The sequence below is a fragment of the Mytilus edulis genome, chromosome 2, assembly GCF_963676685.1.
Source record: "Mytilus edulis chromosome 2, xbMytEdul2.2, whole genome shotgun sequence".
NCBI classification, from domain to species: Eukaryota; Metazoa; Mollusca; class Bivalvia; order Mytilida; family Mytilidae; genus Mytilus; species Mytilus edulis.
Window position 1 is genome coordinate 85,954,969 of NC_092345.1, and position 27,808 is coordinate 85,982,776.

Genomic DNA, 27,808 nt, shown 5'->3' on the forward strand with positions numbered 1-27,808 from the left:
TAACAGAAAGGAAACAAATATCGGACTTTGGAAAAAGGGAGGTATACCTTCTATGTAATTCTCCATACATAATATCTTTTACAAAAAATCATCCTGCAACAGTTCACAAGCTGTATATGCCCGCGATTTCGCGGGTGTGTTCTAGTATATATATATATGTGTAATGCTATTACTTGTTTACCCGCTTCGTCATTTACTGGTTTTGCTTTTGTTTTGCTTTTTTTGATTTGTGTTTTTTGTTTTTCGCGTCTGGCAAAAGTAGATTACGATAACATTTCTCATTATACTAATCGTCAGTTAATTTACAAGCCATCAAATCGTTTCATTTAATGGAATTTGATGAGACTGTCATAGAAGTTAGGTGTTTAGCTAGCTTTAAAACCAAATTTAATCCACCACTTCCTACATAAGAAAACATCTGTACCAAGTCAGGAATATTACAGTTGCTATCCTTTTGTTTGATATGTTTTGAAATTTTGATTTTCCATTTGATTATGGATTTTCCGTTTGAATTTTCCACGGAGTTCAGATTTTTTGTGATTTTACTTTTTCATGTATATTTGTTAAAGAAAAACATCAATTAAATAATATTTATACATAAGTTTTAATGTTAAACAATTGTTGTTATATACTCCTTTACACAGTTGCTGTTGTAGCGTGTCCGAAACGGTGAGCTAAGCTCTGGAAACTAAAAAATAATAATATGTCGTTTAAACGTTATGTATTGAATAATATTCATTGGGTGTCATATACAGACTTAAAAAGATCAATATGCAGATATTTTCCAATTTATAAATTTCAATTTTCTTAACGGATGATTTATCAATTTTCATTCTAAATGTGACCAAATTATTGAGTCAAACACATGATTCAGATGATCAATCTCCTTGTATTTATCATATATTTCTTAACATTTGAAGGCGGTAATTAAATTATATTTACATTTTTTTATTCAAAAAAATTGTAAATATCAAAGATTTCTTACCTTTTGCATACTAGCGGGCATCCAAATTGAAGAAGATGATCTTGTTGAATAAGTACGTGACATTCAGTTTCGCATGCTTGCTCTGTGGCATCTGTACCTAATGTTCCTACCAACCCATCTATCAATGTTTTCAGTTCAGTTCCTTTGAATAAGGTATCTGTAATAGAGATAATCAGTGAATGTCACTGATACGTTTCCTAATGGCGTTGTGTTTCTCATGTAAACACAAACCCGGTGATAAGTATAAATTGAAAGGTCACATTCGACAAAGAGGGAGAGATAAATGGGTTCGTCAACTCGAATATATCCGTCGATATCTGTTTGACAAGTATTTCAAAACAATTAAATGATGTTGTTTGTTAAAGTTTCGATTGGATGGTTTCAACTACTGCATTTGAAACTCCAGGTTTAATAGTTTTTTTATAATCACACTCCCTCTATCAGGGAAATAAAAGTTATGGAGTATCGTATCAACTGGGAAATATGTACCTCATATGCAGGCGCTTTTTTATGTTGCTTCATAGAATTTGAAAGTTCACATTGGGAAGCTTTTTTCCTTCTTTTTTTTAACAATTTAGTTATTTGTGTAACCGTAGTTAAGTCAGTTCAAAACTCTTAACTGTAATTCAATGTATCTATTATTGCAAAATGAAACTTTTTTGAAAAATCTAATACAAAAATCCCTAACGATAAAAAATAAAAATTTATTTTAGAAATACGTATTCATTTATCAACAGTCAGTATTATTTATCTTGGTATACATGTAATCAGGGGTGTACAAACATTTTACACTGATGTTACACTCCTGATTACAGAACGACAACTAATATTGATTGTTGATAAATGAATACGCATTCCTAAAATGATATTGTTTTCTTTAGTCGAAAGGGGAACGTATTTTCAACACCGGTGTAAAATTCCGTACACCCCTAATTATACCAACATGACGAATTTCGTCTAAGAAGCGTTCCTTATTAATAAATTGTATATCCGAGTGTTAAATCTAAACAACCGCACTCATAAAACTTCTACTACAATTTTTTTCTGTTTTATAATTTTGTCAGAATCTTTATTTTTTTGGAACTTGTTCGTCTTGAGTATTAACTAAGTTATAAACATGGTATATTTGATGAGTTTTTTTTTATATACACTTTTTTATTACACTGTATTGCTAGGAAAAATTACTCATTTATTCAATATAAAATATACTGTATTAACTGTATAATACGCACCAATAAGTAGTCTCTTCTGTGGCATGGAAAACACTACTGGCAAAACCAACAATAAAGCAAATGCGAGTTTCATTGTTTTTGATTTTTCCTAAAAGAATATATAAAGAAACGTTTACAATAAATATATCATTTTTAATTGTTCTGATGTCAAGAAATTATTTACTATACAATTATTACTTGAAAATATGTAATGAATATCTAAGACGATCAAGATCAAGAATAATTTTGAACGTTTGTTGATTGATCAAAATTGAACACAATAAACCAGGTTTAAAAGTAAAACTTACAGCTACCTTTGTTTTTGTCATATGCTTAAATAATCGTTAAACTAACCATAAAATGTTGTACAAACTATCATATCAGCCTACGAAGCCAACAAAAAGCATATTGCAGAAATTGCAATTAATTTGCAATAATGATACAAAACAAGAACACGTAGCTTGACCATTCTAACAGCTAACGTCCGTTCTGATCAAACGCAATGTCAGTTTATAAATTTAGAGATTATAAAAAAAAACGCTGTTTCATATATTTTTGAACTTAAGTACACTAGAAATGAAAACGGGTCTTGTGTATACTGAACATATATGAATATTTACATAACGTATTTCACAAATACGATTAGTGTTTTGTAAGTATTTTATCAACATTTTTTCTGTGAAAAAGTTTTTTTCTAATTACAGTTCCTAAAGCTTTGAATTGGATAGAAATTTTATTTTCAACCGACCCTCATTGTCAATTTCTAGATGTTAGTCAAGGTATGACGTAGACTTAGCTGGTTCTTTTTTGTATCCTTTATATCAAGTTCGATGGGATAGATGTGTTTAATATAGTCACCAAAGTTTGAATTATTTAGTGAGGTACATCATAAATATGTTAAAGGACGAAAATAGCCTCTTTTCATTCTTCTTCAGAAGATCCTGCATCGTGATAATGTCAGTTTCAAAGAATGTTTTGTTTGATTCAAAGAGATATTTTCCAAAGGGCATTTCACCCTCCCTAACACAAGACATTTGTATTTACGTTGGCCATTCTTTTTGAATAAATAAATGGTTTTTTTCCGTCAACAAGAGACACGAACATTATATATTTCGATTTATGCGATCATACTATCACGTATTATGTTAAAGTTATTGTTCATGGTAGTTTTAGTTTAGCTTTAGTACAGTGTTTGGTCCCAACAATTTAAACCTTAGTACACATGCTCACTGTAAAGGATTTGTGTAATATGTGTGATATATAATTAATTTGTGGGATATGTGTGATATGTACTTAAGTACACTAGAAAGGAAAACGGTTCTTGTATAAACTGAACATATATGAATATTTACATAACGTATATAACAAATACAATTACTGTTTTCGTAGTATTAAATCATTTTTTTAGCTTTGAGTTAGATAGAATATTCATTACTGTAGAACATGATTTATACCTATATCGAACATTTATATATAATCCAAGATCAGTGATAGTATTGTCAAATGCGTACTCATTTTTGTGACATATTTTTAATACAATAATCAGTATTACTCGGTTTGCCGCTGGTTAAATCAACTAAAGATATATGTCTTACCTGACGAAATTAGATAAGTGTCTGTGCTTCGGAAATTGTGGGTTTTTATACCATAATATGAACATTTATCTATGCTAATTTTAATCCAAACTAGATGCCCTTACACCACTATATCATGCTTATCGTGTAATAGAACAAAGATTAGAGGTGAATTTTAAGGTCAAGAAACAGTAAATGGGCTATGTGACAGATTTTAGAAAAATTTTGCATACAACTGTGGATGGATGAACTATACCTGAAAATCGAAAAATAATGCATTTATCTCTTTTATTATCTGAAATATTACTGATTGATTTCTTTCAATATGGGTGAATATTTGTATAGAAAGCATGCAAAAATTGATCAAAATCTGCGACATAGCCCATTTACTGTTCATTAACCTTAATAGTTGGATGTGCTTTAACGACGCGGAAAACGAAAATTGCCCATACAAAAAATAGCTGAATGCTTTTGTTAGTAGACATTTGCAATTGTATCATTGTCCTTCACTCTGAAAATACTTTAGTGTCAAGGGTCGTAAGCATGAATGTATTCCTTACAAAAACGGTTTCATTTCCATATGCAAGAAAATCCTGAAATAATGTATTTTTTTTGTATTTACTAATTAATTGGTTTTTAAGGATATATTATTCAATGGTGAGTAAGTATTGTTAATCTAGTGGCGCCTTACTTCCTCTGCTGCTATCTAGTTCTTGTTAAATAATTATTGTTTTGGTTGCAATTACGAGTTCACAGCAAATTGAAATGAAGATATATATTGTGGACAGGTTAATGTATTGCAAACTTTAAAATATGCATTTTTATTTATTGAATAACATACGCATTTTATAGATGAATTAAAATTTGTCTACTTGAAGAGTACGAAATACATATATCGTTCCAATTTGATAACCGGGAAAATACAATTAAAATGATACTAATGTAATATATACATGTCCTTCTATCATGCTATCCTATCAATATGTTTGTACCTTTCTTCGCTTCTTCTACAAAGCCTGATTTTTTCGCAGCATGCCGATATATATATATAGTGTGTGGGATGATTTAACCATATCAAAACAATGAAAAATAACATTACACGGCAGGCAGCAGCAGTAATATCTTAATCTCGAGCAGCAGCAATATCTTAATCTCGATCAGCAGCAGTAGAAACAATAATCCATCTTCCTCCGCAGCGACAAAAGTTCAAAAGAGTTAAAAAGGTACAACTCGAGCACATAATGTGTAACGCTTTAATAAACACAAGCAAGATAAGCATGAACCGTCACTCAGCAACATTATCGATAGAATTCATAAAAACCGAAACATTAACTCCAACCACTCTAAATAATGAAAACAAAAAGTCATAATTTAAAACAGATAAAGTGTACAAATTCTCTTCATTTCATCACAATAACGAAATAAAAAATTATGCTTCCCAAACTGCACATTAATTAGAAAAAACAAAGTGTGTTTGAACGAAAAGATAATTAGGAACTATTATTGCTTAACTTTCATCTGTATAAATATGTTACAGTTCATAGTGTAAACCTTCTCAAAACAAAATTTCTGAAATAAAATATAAACAATGACATTAAACTGTGGCCTAATGAAGACAAAATCAATAAGCTTTAACCGTTCCTTGCTTCTTTAAACTGTATTAGTTTTGTTTTGCCAAATCAAAGGGACGTGAAAATAAGACCACTGACTGCCGGGTCACCAAAAGATTGTTGCTGAATTTGTATTTGCTTTTGGAATTGAAATAATTGACTGTGATTAGAAGAAGTCAATTGAAAGTGTATATTTACATCTACTATTTGAATAAACATTTAAAGCAAAACTATTTTATTTAGTACTTGGGAATGTACATAATTTTCCCGATGATAACCTTTAGCAAATCCCAATTTCTACAAACTTGATGACCTATGCAAATTGCACAAACCAATCGCAATATCAATTTATGCACTCAGTTTGCTTTATAATCTGAAATTCTGCATGCATTTACTTTATCTATCATATCTTTATATTTTGTTTCCTGCATGGACCTTCATGTTCTCCTCGTTATTAAAATTGTCTGTATTCATGGTAAATGTTAATTGTATAGATAAATCTAAAGTCCAATTTCCATGTGCAAAGAAACCTGTGGCATTTAACTGATTAGGACATCTTATTAAGAGACTTTTTTTGGTTAAAGGATTTCCTGATTTTACAAAGGGAAACTTGGTTTTGCCGAAGAATATCTTAATTCAGAAAATTTATGAATACCTGTACATACCCTCAAATTAACCAATGTATATAAAAAGGTATGTAGATATGAAAAGATACCAGAATTAAAATGATGTTCGCCAGACGCAAGTCTACTAAAACACATCAGTGACACTCGAATGAAAAAAGTTAAAAGGCCAAATAAATTACAAGGTTAAGGAATCTATAATAGTTCTTTGGGTAGACAATCCTTAGCTTTTCGAAAAGGTCAACGTTTATTATAGGACAATGATTCAACAAAGGAAACAAAAGAAAAACAGCTTGGGGTCAGCATACTGTCAGTAATGATGACCGTGCATGAAAGTCACATGTCAATCTCTTACAACCGTGTCCTAAATTTAGATAAGAAAAACGAAAGTGCGCATACACAAGTAAAATTAGAATAATTTGAATTTTTGAGAACGCAAACCGATAGTGTTTGTTTGAAATGTGATCTATAATGTGAACGAATCAAGACGTTAAGGATAGTTGGGCAACACAGTATGTGAATACGATTTTCAAAACCGTACCATAGTACAAATATGTAGATGTTATAAGGTTAAACTATTAAAACAAACAAACAAAAGTAGGGCTGCAATTTTATAATAAACATACGTTCCTATCAGGGTTTTTTTTCCCGAACATTTTGAATATATATACATGCTATATAAACACAAACGTCAAGTATTCAAAGACGGACATTCTATTAATCAAAGGAATACTATACAAAATATAAGCAAAGACTTATGAATCTATACTTAAACAATACAAAATAATAGCAATCGGAGATCAGACGGAGATCAGCGGAATATAAAGACTGACATTATTCGGTTTAGTACTGAATTAAATTTTGTTATGATAATTATAAATTATTACTGGGACTATTATACTATTATTACGTTTTTTGTGAGCAGCAAGGATTTAAAATCTTTGTGAATTGAACGCACACAAGCATTGATATTCACGACTCTTTAAAATTAAAAATGTAATCAATTTATCTTACGATCCGTTTTATATGGTTGTATTACAATACACAACAAACATAACAATTATTTATAAAACCTTACTAAAACGATAGGAAATTATAATTAACGTAGAAATATAATTATTATTGCTTATCAACATTGTTTTTGTATGATGCAAGGATTTATTTAGATTAAATTATTATGCATGTTTCATTTACAAATGAATATTTATAAGTACTACAGCAGAGTTCCTTGTCATATTAATACTTATTTCTTCATTGCTACTCTGAAAATATTCTGGCTTCAATTTAATATTTAGTTTCTACAGAAACATAGATACTGTATATATTTTGTAAATATTTTTTTGATTTCTAATAAATAAATTAAATTGAATGATTTTGATAATAACATTATCTTTCTGTTTTCCGATCAAACATACACATTTAAACCATCCGAATGTTTTCTCCTTAATCTATGATGAAAATGCACACGTGGTTAAATCTTCTAATATAAACTATAACTTTTGAAGGAGATTTCCAACTCAATAATTTTCTTTGTAGTGGGTCTGTTTGAATGTAAGATCTGACGAGAACTCAGACTACCAAGAAGTATCATGTGGATTTTATTAACCCTAAAAAGATATCAAACATGTGTACATTCCTCGAACATTTTCTGATTTATCATTGTCCATTGCATCTGAGGTGATAATTCGGCTGCAATAATTCACCATTTCCTTGAATCGATCTAAAAATCGCTCCGGTCTCCCCTACATGTAGCCATGTAGCAAGTCAGTAAGTATCTTCAACAACGAAGAATATGTTTTTCCACCAAACTTAACAACAATCTGGAGTCCGTCCGAACGGTTGATAAGATTGTACTTTGTTACAAAGATGTTGATTGGTGGACAGCAGTTAAAAACTTACGGTATGGAATTGAAAACCAACGCGTTGGTTTTTCATACCGTATGAATTACGAACCAACACATTGAAAGTGAAAACCAACGCGTTGAAAGTAAAACCAACGCGTTGAAAGTGAAACCAACGCGTTGAAAGTAAAAAAAACGCGTTGATAATAAAAACCTACGCGTTGAAAGTAAAATCCAACGCGTTGAAAATTTCATACGGTATGTACATATCGCCAATGACACGAACGGCCACTCATATAAGACCCTAGGATAATAGATGCGAAACAAATCGAAATAAAAAACACGGTATATCTTGTGCTTGAAACACGATACGAAAACAACCAAAGTCATCTGTGACACAGATTCCATAAACGGTCAAACTCATTAATCATTATGGCGTCTTTCGAAGGGATGATTTTATCATTACCAATTAAATTTCATTCAGTAACCCTTAAAGTTTAAGTATTTTAATACTAACCGAAATGAAAGGTTATTCTGTTATTAACTGACATAGTTGTTTGTTTAAGGAATGCCACCAATAATGCATAACCCAATTGCTTTCTATGTTAAACCCTGCAATTTTAGGCATTACTGGCTACTTTGTTTTAAAAAAGATAATATTTGTTTCAAATAAAGTGGTAGTCGTTTCATTTCAAAACTGTACCTTCTTCTGACTTGTTTGCAAAAGTTCAACCTATCTTTCAATGTATATAATAGCTAACTGGTTTTCGGAAGGAAGGTCGAACAAAATCATGTTCTTGTGATCTGAACAACAGGGAAATTTTGCACTTCTGTTATAATTTAATATATTGTTTTTTTTCATATGACACTTTCAACAAGGGTTTGAAAGTGATCCAAAGTCCTTACGATTTCATTTCATACTAAAATTACTCAAAAAGAAATAATTATTGGCAAAGTTACAGCTATGCGCACGAACAGTTTTAGTTAAGGTTTGAACATTCTGACCGGGCTCGAATTGCTATTGTTATGTCTTACGATCGAATAACATTATTGGATCTAATAAAATGTACTCTACAGTGATAATTGTCTTCTTCTATTGTTGAATTGAATACACATACTTATCTACACTAACACTATCAGTTATAATTTGTATATCTTATTCAAACCAACCTTTTATGTTTTGTACTGATATCATCATCATGTAATTATTTCGGCCTATTATCTTGAAGCAAAAAAATTAAACTAGCACATATAATCAGTAATCTCCATGTTAATGAAAGCATGCAAATAGGTTCGCATATAACAAATTATCATATCTTCAATAAGGAAAGAATTAAACAAATGGTTTAAAAAAATGCAAGATGAATATCACCCAAAATATAACCGATTCAGAAGCGCTAATGTCAAAAGGAATAGTACAAAAATAATAATCTGTGTCATTCTGATCTCTTGTGGACAGTTGTCTCATTGGCAATCATACCACATCTTCTTTTTTATATGTATACAAATAAATACTATCACATATCAGTACTCAACTAAGAGCAAAAAGAAAAGACAAAAACGTGTTCTGTAGATATAAGATGTGAGAGACTGAATATTCAATTAAGACTGAAGTTGAATGCACCTGTCACATGCAATGTTCAAACTCTCAACAACAGTGTAAAAAGACTAGTGAAACAATAGTTAACCTACGTATACCACTCGGCCACAGCGACCCTCAGTTACACATTACTTGATAAAACAATAAGGATTGGTACAGAGCTTTATTTTACGACAAACATATTAGTTATCCCCTATGAAAGAATCTATTTAAAGCCAGCAGCAATCCAGCACTATCTGCATATGAAGCAGATTCTTCCAATTGATACGATTCCGATCTAATTTTTTGTCAGGACGTTATGGGTTCTAAAGGAATAAAGGAAGTAATCTCTTCTAACTTATCAACTTTAATAATGTTCACTGTTTTCATGTTGGGAATGCTCTTGTAAATATGATAAACCTGTGATGTTATGTATGACCTTACACTTCAAATATTAGAATACTCTGTATTGCTTTAAACAATTAGACGAGAGAAAAAAATTACATTAGATAATTGTAAAATGCATCTATGTTCCTAGCACGTAACTATTTCTGTTAAAAACAACCCCAGTTAAGATCAACAGATTTCGTCGTTAGAATTTTTTAATGAAGTATTTCGCATCTGGTAGTAGTGGTTAAAATTTAGATTAAAGTTTTAAATCGCAATATCTCAAATATTTGAAAGAGATATACTAGTTATTTGGGAATCAAATTTACGTTCATAACAAGTAATCGTTTGTTCAATTGTTTTAAATTGACAAACAACTTAGATTAAATAAAACATCCCCTTTTCTGGATATAGAAATAAGCGGATGTGGTATGAGTGTCAATTAGACAACGATCAATCCAAGTCACAATATGTCAAAAGTACAAATTGTAAATTGTAAATTTGCGCTATTGTAAAACAAGCTGTAAAGGCCCCAAAGTGACAAGTGTTAAACAATTCAAATTTGAAAACCAGTAAACCTCAGGTTCCTGACTTACTTAAATTATAAGCCTGTTACCTTAAATATTGATAACTATTAACACTACTCGGTCGACGCAACTGTTGTTGGACGTTTCGTCCCGGAGGTATCACCAGCTTAGTATTTTCGGTGTTGGCATAATAATCAAATATAAGGTCATTTCTATGAATTTACTGTTTGCAAAAGTATAAATTATTCGAAATATTAAGGATTTTCTTATCCAAGGCATAGATTACCGTAGCAACTTTTTAGAATTTTATGTCCTCAATGCTCTTCAAGTTTATATTTGTTTGGTTTTCTAACTATTTTGACCTGAGCGTCACTGATAAGTCTTCTGTAAACGAAACGCGCGTCTGGCGTATCAAATTATAAACTTGTAAAAAATTGAAAACAACATGTTTAATAATTTCTATGCGTTCGAAGCGCTTTTCCGCTTTTTAGAATTAATAACAACATTTCCCTAAACAATGTTATTTTATAAATAAAGTCCTATACATCTATGGAGTTTTTAGTTCTAAATACCCAGATGAATAAGCCAATTGAAATGAGGCGATAGAAAGGTGAAGTTCTGACCAAAAAATGTGTAGGCTGAAGAAATATTTTATTAGAGTTGTATAGGGAAACAAATCATTGCGCTCGATTTTTTTTAACATTCCTCGGAGTTCGGTTTTTTTGTGTTTTGTGTTTTTTGCGTATCAAAAATATGGGTATCTCAATTGAAAAAAAAAATTACATTAAAATCTACAAGATTTCTACCACGATTTGCTACTCAGTTCACAGTCGGAAGATACAAAATTTAAAAACAAAATAAAGGTTGGATTAATGTTATTCAATCATAATTTGTGTTCAATTAATAATGATTTTATAGTAAATTTTGGCGGATTTCATTTGTCTGGTGATTTATTATCATTTACTTTTGTTGTTTTCTGTGTGAGCTGTATTGATTTTGGTGTTACATAACTCTCTCTTATGAGCAGAGTGTTTAACTATCACACGTATGAGAAAAACCCTGCCACAAAATTAATATCTCTGTACTTTGCCAATGCCTCGACAGTTCATTGCTGTCCGATGGATGATCATATAAATGTTTCGTGGATGTAACTTTTAGGCAGTTATACCACACAGGTATAGAATGTCTGAATAATAACATGAGCTAAGTAAAAACACATAAAATCAATTTATTGCAACAATTTGAGAATGTTTATGGTGCAGCTGTGGGTGCTTCTGTGGGGTGTCCAAATCGATGAGCTAAGCTTTGGAGACTGCAAAAGAATAAGTAAAAAAACATATCAATCATTATTCAAAGGGATTGGGTTTACCAAGGCTATGTATAAGATTTACTTAAACTACACATTTTCCACGCAAAAAACACGGTATTGTAATATATTTAAATGGTGTTTGTTTATATCTTATTGAAATATCAGTGTAAAGTCCCTTTAAAAAATAAACATAAATAACTGATACAATCAGTTGCTAAGTTACCTTAATCAGTCCAATGCGACATTCTCAACGAGCAAACTGATCTTCATTTGAATTATTCAAATACAATTATTCTCTTATTAATCATGAACAGATCTTAATTATTTCTAACTTTTAGTCATTAGTCGTGGTGAAATTTCATGCATAAATTTGTTGCAAAATACACGTTTCCATTTACTTTTTTGAAATGCGTAATCTTTTAATTAAATCTGAAGTCTTCTACTCTGCCTAATATATTGTTGATTTCATGGAACTACAATTCTGGATATATTCAGATTTGGAAGAGGACAGAATACCGATATGTTTTATTAAGTTAAAACAGCTTATTTTCGCAGATCTTTATTTTATATATAAATAAAGTGCTAAAATAACATTCAAATTATTGCCATTATGACCAAAGTATTTGTCTTTGAATGAAACTTAAATAGACCGTCCCTTATATTTTAATTCATTAATGGAGTAAAACTTATTTTGATAATTGTTATAAAAGCTGGTTATGCTTTCCAGTTATACAATATCGAAATATAAATAATATTACATCGTATAGATTAAACTTAATAGTTTTAGTAGTTTTTTTTCTGTTGAAATAAATGACCCGTTCAGCCTGAATGGTTACCAAATTTACATGCCAATAAATTTGCTTCTACTTAAATGTATTTAACAATACCTTTTGCATATAATTGGACATCCAAACTGAAGAAGATGATCTTGTTGGATGAGTGTGTGGCACTCGCTTTCGCATGCTTGTTCACTGGCATCTGAACCCAATTGTCCAACTATTCCATCAACTAAAGTTTTCAGTTCAGTTGTTTCAAATAAACTATCTGAAAATAACATGTGTTTTCACATTACTCTATACTATGATGTATTGTTACTTGCATGTGTACAAATAAGATAACAACTGTACATTAAGATAACAACTGTACATTAAGATAACAACTGTACATTAAGATAACAACTGTACAGTAAGATAACAACTGTACAGTAAGATAACAATTGTACATTAAGATAACAACTGTACATTAAAGACCCATTGGTGGCCTTCGGCTGCTGTCTGCTCTATGGTCGAATTATTGTCTCTTTGACACATTCCCAATTTCTATTCTCAATATAATTACAATGATTAACACTAAAAAACAAAACATTAAAAACTATGATCCGAAAGATAATATCAAAACTTAAAGCCATTTTCTCCGGTTGTGAAAAATAACAGTCGTTCATTTGTGAAGATGAAAATTTGAACTATCGCTGCTTTGTTCTTTGGTTTAGAGTCGATTCGCAACCATATCATAGTTCCTTGGTTTCATATAAAAATACTAATCGGATCTTAATATTGATTTAAATGTATCTCTAGTTTTAATCTTTATTATGATTATGATTATCATTTTATTTTTAATTAATAATAGATACTGGGTTCGAAGGCATCGGGCCCTAATCAGAGTCTTTGATAATTGTGTTGCTTCCCATACAAATACACGTCTGGTCTGCTAAATATCAGTTTTCCCGAAAACCACTGTTTTGCTGAATGTGAATTCGCATTGCTAAACGACGCGTATTATGGCAGTTGTTATGAAATATTCCGTTTCTAATGAAGTTGGCGGTTTTTGTTTGTTGCAGTTCAATGTTTCTGTTGTTCCGTAGATTCACTTTTATATGATGTGTTTCCATCGGTTTTGGTTGTCGCTTTCGATTTATGACTATTATGACGGTATACTACTGTTACCTTTATTATATACTCTTTGAGTGAAGTTCTTTATTCAATTAAATGATTTTTAAAATAAATTATTTTCAACAAAGGTTGGTTAAGTTTTCCTTTTCTTGCTGTTTGATTTCTGCATCGCACTATTTTATATGAAAAAAAGGAACATCAGTTGTTTAGTGTAAGATTTTTATCTAATTTCTTGTTTAGTCAGATTGTTATTCTCTGCATGCCTTAAAGGACATAAAACCAACACAGTGGACAGAAGTTGCTTATTATATCAGTCGCAATAGAAGCACTCCTTTTTATTCTTAATGTTCTCATAAGTTTGTATCCGTTTGGAAAAATTCTAAATTATATTTAATAAAATGGGTTAAAAAAATACAAACATTTGACAACAAGTATACGTATCGTTGAATCATATCACTGACTTATCGTGAAGAATACTTATCAATTTGAATAAAATTTGGTTGGAGTTTACACTAATACAGTCATAATACTTCTCAAGACACTAATAATTAACAGGATGTATTCATAAGATAGACATGAGGCACTATGCGTTCTTTAATTTAAAAAATAAACAGTGTTGACCAAACGCAGATATATGTAAATCAGTGTTTATAAGTTTAAACTATGTTACTCACGTATAACTACAGAAAATATCGGGAAATATGCTTGTTGTTGATTAGATATGTAAAATAATAGGATTACGCTGTGGAAAATGCGTAATAAAACTTTATACATAGAATTCAATTAATTTTTTTTATTTACTAGTGATAGAATATTTTTGTAAAACTGTCAAAGTCGTGATTTCAAATAACAAAAGGTTAATAGATACGTTACATATAAGACAATAACAATCAAAACCAAGGAGTGAACAAAGACTCATAAAACCAAAAGACATTTACGTCAATAGTTATAAATAATATTAATATGTCGGACAATTTAGATTTTTTCTGGGATGTATTTGTAGAACGTATGTGAATTTAAGTTATCATAACGTCAGATTAGTATACTATATTTATATATATATATATGAAGATTGAATGTTTTAAAGAAATAACTTACCAATAAGAAATCTCTTTTCTGGCATGGAAAATACCATAGGTAAAATTACTAGGAGGGCGAAAGCAATCTTCATAGTGACTGTTGAAAAAAACATTAATGATAATGAATTAAAAAAACATTAATGATAATGAATTAAAATACATTAATGATAATGAATTAAAATACATTAATGATAATGAATTAAAAAAACATTAATGATAATGAATTTAAAAAAAAACATGCACTTTTCAGTATACTAACTTGTTAAAGATGTCATGCGCGGTCGGTTTTAACTATAATAAGACCTTTAATGATATATTCATATTAATAAGTTTGATAAGCCGTTTGTATGAATAATATTTAAGTCTATCCTTTTTGTCTGTTTTCTGCGTCTCCACGAATTATTATTTTTGATTTCACCTTTTGTTTTGTAAGTAATCATAATCGGTGTCACATTTAATATTGGGTTATAAATAAGTATTTCATGACATATTGTCTTTGAATACCACAATGCCGAACAAACATCATTTAGAAAAAGTATGGCGTTTAATAAATGACAAGAACGAAGAAATAATTTAAAAGAAATTGTCTACTACAATGCTGTAATGCAAATTTTTCTATCTTTCGACCATTTTTTCATTTATAATTAACGTATGCACAAAATACAGTCCCATAGTAGTTTGATATTGTGTATTAAATACGATGAATATTTACCTTTTAATTGTAATTTTCGAAGTACACTTCTTATTGGTCGTGTACCCTTATATATACCACTAGGCTGGTTTTATCTATGCTAGTGGTATACCTTAAGGCATGTCCAGAACAGGTTCATGTGGTTTAAATCTATTTTTGGCACAGTTGGACATTTATCCTGACCATTTTCAGATTGGTTAACAGGACCTCAATTCTTCATGCCTTTTTCAGTGGTCAACATTACATAGCTTCTTTTCAATTCGATAACCGTTTCGCTTGTTTCAACAACTTCAGGTCACAAACTTCATTCTGCAAAAGACTGAACTGTTTTTAAGAAAACAAAAACAATTTAACTTAGATATTTGAAGAAAAGATTGTTATGCATATTTTGATAACAGATCAATAAAAGATAATGCAGTGTTTGAATCTTTAGCAATTTAACAATTTCATTTGATACCATCAATAACAGTAGAAATACATTTTAAGAGTACATGAATACGCTTTTAATATACTTATGTACCCAAAAAAAAGTAATACCGAACGAAAAATACCGAACAAAAATTCAAATCGGGAAGTCCATATCAAACGGCAAAATGAAAACACATTAAATGATTGGAATCAACTGTCATATTCCTGACTTGATACAGGAATTTTCTGATGTAAAACATGGAGGATTATGCTTCGTTTTATAGCTATCTAAACCTCTAACATGTATGGCAGATGCATAAATGCCATTATATTGACAACAATGTGTGAACGAATAAAACAGACATAAGTTTTCTCGTTTGAATTGTTTTACATTGTCTTATCGGGACCAAATATAGCTGACTATGCGGTATGGGCTTTGCTCATTGTTGAAGGCCGTACTGTGACCTATGTGTCTGTGTCATTTCGGTCTTTTGTGGATAGTTATCTCATTGGCAATCATACCACATCTTCTTTTTTATATAAGAGGTACAAATGTTGAAAATAGGGGCTCAGCAGTCAACATTGTGTAATAATCTTAATCACTTTTTAAAAAATTATGCCAACAAAGAATCAAAGAACATAATCAAAAATTTTAAAAAAGAATAAGAAAAATTAACACACATTGGCGATATGCATAAGTACCGACCCATGCCAAAAGGATATCACCAAAAGAGGGACCAACCAGGAAAGGTGAACAAAGACAAATAAAAGATCACTATTATACGTAGTTAAGATGATCACCAACGTCAATACCTAGAATTTGTGTTTCAAGACCATCATGTATTATTTGTGAAGTGGATACGGCATATTTATCAACAAGATTTTGGCATTTCGGATAAACTTCTGAAGAAAAGGACGATACGTTTTTTTCACATAACCCTAGCTCAACTTTTTGACCAGACACCGGTGACGTTTCATGAAGTCTTAGTAGCAGCTTCAATCCCTTGAAAACTGAATGAGTTTTTAACCGTGTTTATCATAAGCAGGTGAAGTTGGTATATTTCTTCTAAGATAGGGGTATAATTTAAAAAATTAAAAATCGTCTCGTTTTTCATAAATTATGTAACTGAGATGACTGCAAATGTCACATTATAGAATATAGCTTAAATGATGTTTCCGTTGGTTTTGTCTGCAGACAAACATGACCGAGACACCAAGAGGTAGAACACAGGAATAAAATGCAATTAAATCTTTTATCTTGAAAACCGCTACTAATAATGAAAATATTGCATGTGAAGAAATTTTCAAAATGTTGAGATCTACCAACGGTTGATTTGGTAACAATATATATCGGACGACCTCTTATAAGATTGATTGCCCTTAAATGACATATTAGCCATTTTGTTTTTATTTTTGCCTATCATCATAGAGAAAAAACGTTAAACTAGCACATATAATCAGTAATCTCCTTGTAAATGTTTGCGTGGAAATAGGTTCACTAATTACCAAATTATCATAGCTTCAATAAGGAAGGATATAAACAAATGGTTTAAAACATGCAAGATAAATATACCAAAAACAAAAAATAACCGAAGCAGTTACGTCAAAAGTTATTGAAAAAAAGCTAGTTCCTGATTCCTCAAAGTTAAAATTGTCATCAATCATAGGTTTCTTCATACTGATGCGATAAATAAGTGGTTTTTATATACATTTTATTGAAATAAGGGAGACAATGTGCTACTTCCGGTCAGGTAAATGTCACTTCCAGTCTCATATGATAACTTCTTTCACATTGATTCCAATAATATATAGTTCCAATATACTTTTGTCTGTAAACCAGGAGATAATTGACCACTTCCGGTTTATGTAAAGTCACTTCTAGTCACCCAACCATTTGTTAAAGGTCATATGCTACCCAACCATTTGCTAAAGGTCATATGTCACCTAAACTTTTGTTAAAGGTCATATGGCTTTATAATGAACAACGTTGAAGTTATAATAAAGTAACCCTATAATTAGACTTTAGGGACAAAAGGTGACATATCTTCATTACAATAGGGCAAACATTTTGCAATTGTTCTTTTATATATATCTTTAAAATTGTCGGAGAAAATGAAAATAACAAGGAAAAGTCAAAATTATGGAATAACCGTTTCACAGATGATATCAGATATGTTCCTATATATGTTCGTAACTACAATCCCCTTCCCTTTTCATGAATGTAACCTACCGAATTAGAATATTTACCGGGTTTGTAATAACATGAGGAACACGACGGGTGCCACATGTGGAGCAGGATCTGATTACTCTTCCGGAGTGACTGAGATCACCCTCAGTTTTCGGTGGGGTTCGTGTTGCTTAGTTTTCTATGTTGTGTCATGTGTACTATTATGTGCCTGTTTGTCTTTTTCAATTTAAAGTCATGGCGTTGTAAGTTTATTTTCGATCTATGAGTTTGACTGTCCCTCTGGTATCTTTCGCCTCTCTTTTAGTGTCATATTGCGAAACACACATTTTTACGCGAGAACAAAATTTGACGGAAAAAGTAATCATAATAATAATAATAATTAGAACAAATACAATTGTTCTTTCCACAGAAAAGTTGAAAGACCTTATAATTAAAACAACAAAACAAGTAAAGATCTATTTTGATATGAAATATTAAAATTCGGTTTAAAATGTCATTTCCAGCGTAAATGACAGCTTAAAGAATGTTGATTCCAAAAATATATGGTTTCTACACATTATTTCTAATTTCGAGATAATTAGTTACTTCCTGTTTGAAAAAGGTCACTTTCGGTATTATTTGGTTCAATATGGTTTTACATTAAATAAGTACAGATAATAACTACTTCCGGTTTACACAAGGTCATTTCCGGTTGGCTTTTTTTAAGGTCAAATGGCTTGAACCTAATGCAAAGAGTCCCATGGCTTTATCATGTATACACATGAAGTAAAAGCAATAGTCAAAATCAAGAACGTCAAATATTCCTATGGCCTAGAGCTCAATTTGATGTAACTTCAATGTTTACAAACATAAACATTGACAATGTACTAGATACAGCCAACAATTTCTTAGATCAAAAGTTTTTAAAGTACCAAACTGGGACTTTATATAAACAAGTTATAGTGGCGCCACAAGGTGGAATATTATCACCCACTGCTACCGATCTTTATCTGTCAACAATACTTACACAAATTTTAGACTTCAATTTAAAAATAGCATTAGCATTAGCATGACTTGTCAATATCGTGACGATGGTTTCATGATTACAGAGTTCAACAAATCACAAATTGATGAGTTCTTTGCAATTGCAAACAACATTGACCCTCTACTTAAGTTTACATATAATTTCTCCAATACATATGTGACGTACTTAGATACTGAGGTGTACAAAGGGGAGCGTTTTAAATCGAGTGGTGTCGTTGACATCAGGTTACATGTCAAACCAACTGAAACTTATCAGTATCTCCCAATTACAAGTGCACATCCTAAACATACTTTTAAAAGTATTATAACAGGTGAAACAATTCGTCACATAAGAAACAATAGAAATGAAACTGATCTTAACAAACATCGTCTGACCTTGGAGAATAAACTTATAGAAAAAGGCTATGATAAGTTGGAAACTGCAAAAACATAAAAGATGTGAAATACAAGATTAAACGATGCAGTACTCTGTCAGATCGTTTTAGAAAAAGGGAAATTACACTTACACTAGTAACTAAATATAACCCCACAGTTATAAATCTTAACAGAGCTATTAAGAAACATTGGCAAATGTTACAAAGAGATGAATATTGTAAAAAAATATTTAAACAGATGCCTATCATTCCGTATAAACGCAGTAAAAAAATTAACAGAGCACCTAGCAAAAACAAGACTTTTAAATAGGGAAACTTTTTATAAGGGACCCTTGCTAAAATAGAACTTAGCTAAATAAAAACCCCGAAACACCGTTAATTAAATATCTATATATATAGATATTTATTGCAAAGTAGAATGCTTCTGCTACATAAATATGGGCTGTTTTTGACAAAACAATGCACATATATCGGGTACTAGCATCATTAAGTCATGCTAAATTACTGAAATCTTCACAATTGTAGCATTTTAGTTAAATTTAAGACGGTTTATGTCTGAAATAAAAGTGGCCGCATTCGTGTTCATTCATAATATTGAAATGTAAGTTGTTTTTGATGATAATACATAATATATATAAAGGCTGAGGATGAACACGGATGCGGCCACTTTCGTTTTTGACAAAAAACATCTGAAAAGTGACGATTTTTGGCATATTTGATAGATTTTTCATATTTAAGCTTGAATCGGGGCGTTTTAAATGACTTATTAAGTTAAAATCTTCCCCATTAACTAATTGAAATAGACACTTAAGTGTTTAGAAAGTGTCTAAAATCTTTCGTTAGATGAACTTGAAAATTGAGGCCGAAATCGGCCCTTACTTACTCCTTTATAGGTTATTACCTGGCCTTTCAACAAAATCTTGTTTCAGGGTACGGTGTCCTGCTCCGAAAAGAGTTACAGTGGCTGCAAATAAGTTTTCAATTTTCAGTTAAAAAAAAAAGGATGTTTACCCTTTGATGGCTATTATTCGTTTGTTTCTCTGTCCTATATTTGCTCCCATTTGTCTGTTTATTTATTGTAATCCTGTCGTATAATGTTGTCATTTTAATGTTATAATTAACACTGCCATTAAAGCGGTAGGTTTGGCATGCCACAAAACCAGGTTCAACCAACCATTTTTTCATAAAATTTCCTGTACCAAGTCAGGAAAATGGCCATTGTTACATTATAGTTCGTTTCTGTGTGTGTTACGTTTCGGTGTTGTGTCTCTGTTGTGTCGTAGTTCTCTTATATTTGATACGTTTCTCTCGGTTTTAGTTTGTAACCCGGATTTGTTTTTTCTCTATCGATTTATGAATTTTGAACAGAGATATACTTCTGTTGCCTTTATCTACAGTGTTGTATCCCCTAAAAACATGTATATTGAATCTGGAATGTCAAATTTAGCTATGACCCTGAGCACAATTTCAAGGTCATGTTAAAAGGGTTTTTAATCAAAAACAAAAAGGTGTTAAAGATATATGGTTCATGAGTTATATCACTTTATGCCTAATTTTTAGTATAAGAGTGGATAAAACTCCAATGTAATTTTAGCGTACCCTTTCGACTAAAATTTATGTGTAACGACATGTTGCAACTTACAATTTAGTAAAAAATGGTGTCGATATCTTATACGATTTCTGAAAAGAAGTGAAAATAAACTTTATTAAAATTTTAAATATGTCCTTGACCTCTGACCTCTAACCTTGACCTTATTTTCTTATTTTTAGACCAATGACATCAAATAAAAGATCCTAGACAAGTGGAAAGACCTAATAATACTATCATCTAACGAACATTTATACAATTAAATTATATCAGTACTCAACTTAGAGCAAAACAAATACAGTCAAAATCATGTTCTATAGATATAAGAAGATGTGGTATGAGTGCCAATAAGACAACTCTCAATCCAAGTCACTTTTTGTTATTTCGTGAAAGTCAGTTTTATTGGTGAACTATCGACCTTCAGTAGGAGAGTTAACAATCCTTGTGAGTTGAGATTGGAGTCGAATGCTGTCACGTGCAAGGTTCAAACTAACAGCGTTTATGGACTAGTGGTACAATAGAAAAACTACTTATACCTCTCGGCCACAGAGATCCTCAGTTTCACCTTGAAAATGACGGTTGGTTCGGTATTATTTATCCTCTATGAAGGGATCTATTTAAAGCCAGCAGCATTTTGCCATCATTTGTATATGAAGACAATTATTCCAATTGATACAATTTTGACTTTTTGATTTTTTATCAGGACTTCATTGATAGAAAGTTGTTGCATGGTATGGTATCTAAAGGAATAAATGAGGTAATATCGTCTTACTAATCAACTTTGATAATGTTCATTTTTTTTAATATTGAAAATGCTCTTATAAATGAATTAAAGTACTGTAATTCTATGTATGACCGTACTTAGACGAGAGAAACAATAAGACTAGAGAACATATTTAAATGCATCTTTGTTCTGAGCACGCTTCTGTAAAAAAATCCAATTTACGATCAACGGATTTCTTCGTTGGAATCTTATAATGAAGTTTTTCCCATTTGGAAATAGTGGTAAAAATTTAGATTAAAGTTTAAAAGCGTAATATCTTAAATATTTGAAAATGACATACTAGTTATTTGGTATCAATTATACGTACATGAAGAGTAACCTATTTTTCGATTGTTTTTTTTTAAAGACAAACAATTAGTAAACAATGCCCTTTTCTGGATGAAGAAATAAGAAGATGTGGTATGTGTGTCAATGTGACAACTCTCCATCCAAATAACAATATGTAAATTGGAAAAAATTGTAAATCAAAAGTACGGCCTTCAACAGCATTTGCTCCATCGAAAAACAAGCTATAAAAGCCCCAAAATGACAAGTGTATAAAACAATTCAAATATGAAAACCAACAGTCTAATCTTTATAAAAAAAAACAAGAAAAGAGAAACATTTATAAAACATATCAACAAACGACAACCTCTGAACAACAGGTTCCTGATTTTGGACATTTCACTAAATACTGTTGTCTTAGAAATACATCCCAATACATCTATGGAGATTTTAACTATGTCATATCCCCAATTCTGAAAAATTAGATGAAAAAGCCAATGGGTAAGTGGTGATAGAACGGGGCAGTTCTATGAACAAACTTGTAAACTGTAGAAATATTGTATATAGTGGTAAAGGGAAGTGGACCATTGCAGTTAAATTTATGAATTTTCCTCGGAGTTCGGGTTTTTATGTCATTTACATTTTTTATGCATATAAAAAATAGTTACCTCAATTTTTATCAAAACTTGACGTAAAAATCTACAAGATTAACACGACGATATGCTACTCAGTTGATAATCGATGTATGAAATAAACAAAATAAAGATTAACTTTCTTCAAAGTTTTTTTTTTTTTTTTATCAAAATTGATGTTATTTTAGATTTAGGTTGATTTCATATGTCTGGTGATTTATTTTCATTTAATTTTGATGATTTCTGTGTAGGCCGCATTGATTTTGGTGTTAAAGAAACTTTTTTCTTGTGCAGGGCGTGTTTAACCATCACAAGTATGAGAAACACCCTTCCACAAAATAAATATCGCTGTCCTTTGCCAATGCCTCGACAGTTCATTGCAGACCGATGGATGATCATATACATGTTTCGTCGATTGATCGTTTAGGCAGTTATATCACACAGGAATCGAATGACTGAATAATAACACATAATATCAATTTATTGCAACAAAATGAGTATTTTTATGGTGCAGCTGTGGGTGCAGCTGTGGGGTGTCCAAATCGATGAGCTAAGCTTTGGAGACTGCAAAAGAATAAGTTAAAAAAAGTATATCAATCATTATTCAAAGGGATAGGGTTTTCCCAATGCTAGGTATAAGATTTATTAAAACTACATATTTTCCACACAAAAAAAAACGACATGTTTGTTACTATATTCAAATGGTGTTTGTTTATAAATATTTGTGTAGAACAATTTTTGTCCAGTCTTTTCCAAAAATAAACATAAATAACTGATACAATTAATTGCTTGGGTAACCTTTATCAGTCCAATGTGACAGTCTCAACGAGCAAACTGATATTTAGTTTAAACATATTTATTTATAGTGGATTGGGAAACAAGTTTTGCAACTTATATTGATCCCTTTCCACTTTGCGGGTGCGAGTGCTGCCTAGTAGCGGCATTAGCCTGCTCTTTTTCGAAATCTACAAGGGTGTCTTTAACGTGCGAGAGATATGGCTCTCTCTTAACACGGGTCAGCCATGCTATTTATTCAAAGTATTTCTTAAAATTATACTCTTATTAATCATGAACAGAATTTGATTATTTCTAATGTTTAGTCATTAGTCATGCTTAACTTGCATGCATATGTTTGTTGCAAAATACACGTTTCCTTTTAATACATTTTAATGCGTAAACTGAGTCAGAATTAAATTTGAAGTCATTTACTCTGTCTGATATGTTATTGATTTTATAGGTCATACATTCTCACTGGATAAATTCAGATTTAGAGAAGGAAGAAAAGAATCCGATTTCAAGGACAAGATACCGATATTTTTTTGTTTAGTTAAAACAAATTCTTTTATTCTCGCATATCTTAATTTTATGTTTAAATAAAGTGCTAAAATAACGTTTAAACAATTGCCATTTTGAACAAAGTATTTCTCTTTGAAACGAAACTAAAATAGACAGCTGCTCATATTCTAATTCATTACGGAGTGAAAGTTATTTTGCCGAAAACTAAAAATAACTGTTCATGCTTTCCAGTTATACAATATCGCTATATAATTAATACTGCATCGTATATTATTAGATGTTTTTTTCCGTTGGAATAAGTGACCCGTTAAGCTGGGATGATTACCAAATTTAAGTCCAATGAATTTGCTGTCACAGTTTAAATTCTATAATACATTTAACAGTACCTTTTGCATATAAGTGGACATCCAAACTGAAGAAGATGATCTTGTTGGATGAGTGTGTGGCATTCGGCTTCGCATGCTTGTTCACTGGCATCTGAACCCAATTGTCCAACTATTCCATCAACTAAAGTTTTCAGTTCAGCTCCTTGCAATAAACTATCTGAAATTATTTTTTTCACATTATCCTTCAGTATGATGGATTGCTACTTGCATGTGAACAAACAACGGGAAAGTTGCAGTATAAGTTATAGCTTAGCATAGGATAACAACTGTACATTACAATGATTAACACTAAACTAGAGGCTCTAAAGAACCTGTGTCGCTCACCTTGGTCTATGTGAATATTAAACAAAGGACACAGATGGATTCATGACAAAATTGTGTTTTGGTGATGGTGATGTGTTTATAGATCTTACTTTACTAAACATTCTTACTGCTTACAATTATCTCTATCTATAATGAACTTGGTCCAGTAGTTTCAGCGGAAAATGTTAGTGAAAATCTACAAGTTTTATGAAAATTGTAAAAAATTGACTATGAAGGGCAATAACTCCTTAAGGGGTCAACTGACCATTTTGGTCATGTTGACTTATTTTTTAGGTCTTACTTCATGTACTTTGCTGTACATTATTGCTGTTAACAGTTTATCTCTATCTATAATAATATTAAAGATAATAACAAAAAACAGCAAAATTTCCTTAAAATTACCATTTCAGGGTCAGCAACCTAACAACCGGTTATCCGATTCATCTGAAAATTCTGCATTTTACCCCTATGCTCTATTTTTAGCCATGGCGGCAATCTTGGTTGGTTGGCAGAGATACCGGACACATTTTTAAAATAAGATACCCTAATGATGATTGTGGCAAAGTTTGGTTTATTTGGCCCAGTAGTTTCAGAGGAGAAGATTTTTCTAAAAGATTATTAAGATTTACGAAAAATGGTTAAAAATTGACTATAAAGGGCAATAACTCCTAAAGGGGTCAACTGACCATATTGGTCATGTTGTCTTATTTGTGAATCGTACTTTGCTGAACATTATTGCTGTTTATAGTTTATAACTATCTATAATAATATTCAAGATAATAACCAAAAACAGCAAAATTTCCTTAAAATTACCAATTCAGGGGCAGCAACCTAACAACGGGTTGTCCGATTCATCTGAAAATTTCAGGGCAGATAGATATGGACCTGATAAACAATTTTATCCCTCTAAATGCTTTGGTTTTTGAGTTATAAGCCAAAAACTGCAGTTTACCCCTATGTTCTATTTTAGCTATGGCGGCCATCTTGTTTGGTTGGCCAGATCACCGGACACATTTTTTAAACTAGATACTCCAATGATGATTGTGGCCAAGTTTGGTTAAATTTTGCCCAGTAGTTTCAGAGGAGAAGATTTTGGTAAAAGTTAACGACGATGGACGACGGACGACGACGACGAGGAGGGACGACTGGTGGGTTTGAGTTTTATTTTTATTTTCTACATTTATGTAAACATTAAGATAATCAATCCGCTGTTACAATTCAATTCCATTTTTTCTGTTTGTAGGAATTTAGATTTGATAGAATAAACGTAACCAAAAAACGTCTCTTTTTCCGGTGTTGATACATTCGTGGGACGCACAATTTATAATTCTATAGTGGTATCACGGTGTACTGTCGGGAATTCATGGGAGGTGTCCGTTGTTATTCTGCGGTTTACATGTTGTAAGGTACTATTATATTATGATTTATGTACTTCTTCGTCCTAAATGTTCTTGCATTTATTGGTACTGTATTCCTGTCACCTAATATTGTCATTTTAGCCGTATTTTTAACATTTTCATATAAGCAGAAGGTTAGACTAGCAATAAAACCAGGTTCAACCCACCGTTGTTTCTTAACATGCCCTGTACCAAGTCAGAAATATAGCAATTGTTATGAAATATTTCGTTCCTATGTATGTTGGCGTTTGTTTTTGTTGCAGTTAAATATTTGTGTTTCCGTAGTTTCTATTTTATATTATGTCTTTCCCTCGATTTCGAGTGGTGGCCCGGATTTGTTTTCGATTAATGATTATTGAACTACTGTTGCCTTTATTCTATGTTGTGTGAAAGTTTTATAATTTTTATCTTGAGGGAAGTTCTTAATTTGATTAAAATGTAAACTAAAATTACTTTCAACAAAGGTTGGTTCATTTTTTTTTCTTGCTGTTTGATTGCTGCATTAACCTATTTTATATAAAAAAAAAAAAACAATAGGAAAATCATTTGTTTATTGTAAGTTTTTTATTTTATTTCTTGTTTAGTAAGCTTGTTTATCTCTGAATGCCTTAAAAGACCAAAAACCGAAGTTGCTTATTATATCAGTCGCAATAGCAGCACTTCTTTTTCCTTATTTTTTTTCTTTATTCTCATATTGCAATTGTGTATCTGTCTGAAGAAATGTCTATATTATATTCAATAAAAATTGGATGAAAAAAGTACAAAGATTTGACAAGTATACGTATCGTTGAATTATATTACTGACTAATGGTGCATGCTATTCTATTGGAATGGAATTTGGTTGGAGATAGAACTTATACATAATGCTTCTGAAGACTTCAATAAGTGTGAGGGTAAATTCATTATATAGACGCGAGATATGTTACTTCACTATAGATAAGTTCTATAATTAAAAAAAGTTTTGACCAAACGCAGACATAATTAAAAAAAAGTGTTTCTATATCTAAATTCTTTTCCTTACGTGCAACTATATAAGAATTAGCCATAATATGCCTCTCGTTGCTTAGATATGGAAAAAATAGAATTACGGTGTCGAAAATGCGTCAAAAAATATTGTTCAATACATTTTGTTTGATTTGATGTAATAGTGTTAGAATTTTTGGAACTGTCCTAGTGGTGTTTTCAATAAATAAAAAGTGGTTAGATATCTAAAATATAAATCAATCGAACCATTCTGATTTCGTTCTGGGATTTATTTGTTGAACGTATGTGAATTTGATTTAATATGACGCCTGGTTGATGTACTATATGACGATTGACGGTTATAAAGAAATAACTTACCAAGAATTAATCTCTTTTCTGGCATGGAAAATACCATAGGTAAAATTACTAGGAGGGCGAAAGCAATCTTCATAGTGACTGTTGAAAAAAAACATTAATGATAATGAATTAAAAAAAACATTAATAATAATGAATTAAAAAAACATTAATGATAATGAATTAAAAAAACATTAATGATAATGAATTAAAAATGCACTTAACCGAGTATCCGAGGACTAAACTCGAGTACTCGTTGCCATCACTAGTTTAAATACAATAACACCAAGCAAACATCATAAATGACAGGAACGATGAAATAATTTAATAGAAATTGTCAACTTCAATATTTTATTGCAAGTTGTTCTATCTTTTTTTTTTGCCATTTCTTCTAATTAGAACTTATTATTTACAAAATACAGTTATAATAGTTTGATTTTTTGTATTAAATACGAAGAATATTTACCTTTTTTCAGGAGTGATTGGGAAGTACACTTATAATTGATCATTTACCCTTATATATACCACCAGGCAGGTTTTATC

General features: G+C 31.0%; 1 protein-coding gene across 1 annotated transcript; it reads right to left on the minus strand.

The window, feature by feature from the left end:
- Positions 1-592: 592 nt before the first annotated feature.
- LOC139511056 (uncharacterized) lies at positions 593-27,785 on the minus strand. Its single transcript, XM_071297627.1, has 10 exons — positions 27,732-27,785; positions 27,290-27,367; positions 24,249-24,405; positions 23,079-23,130; positions 14,634-14,718; positions 12,534-12,690; positions 11,592-11,649; positions 2,218-2,305; positions 986-1,142; positions 593-688 (listed from the first exon to the last, which is right to left on the minus strand). The coding sequence occupies exons 1-10, from the start codon at positions 27,772-27,774 to the stop codon at positions 637-639; spliced, it is 927 nt and encodes a 308-aa protein (XP_071153728.1). The 5' UTR covers positions 27,775-27,785; the 3' UTR covers positions 593-636.
- Between the last annotated feature and the right edge of the window lie 23 nt (positions 27,786-27,808).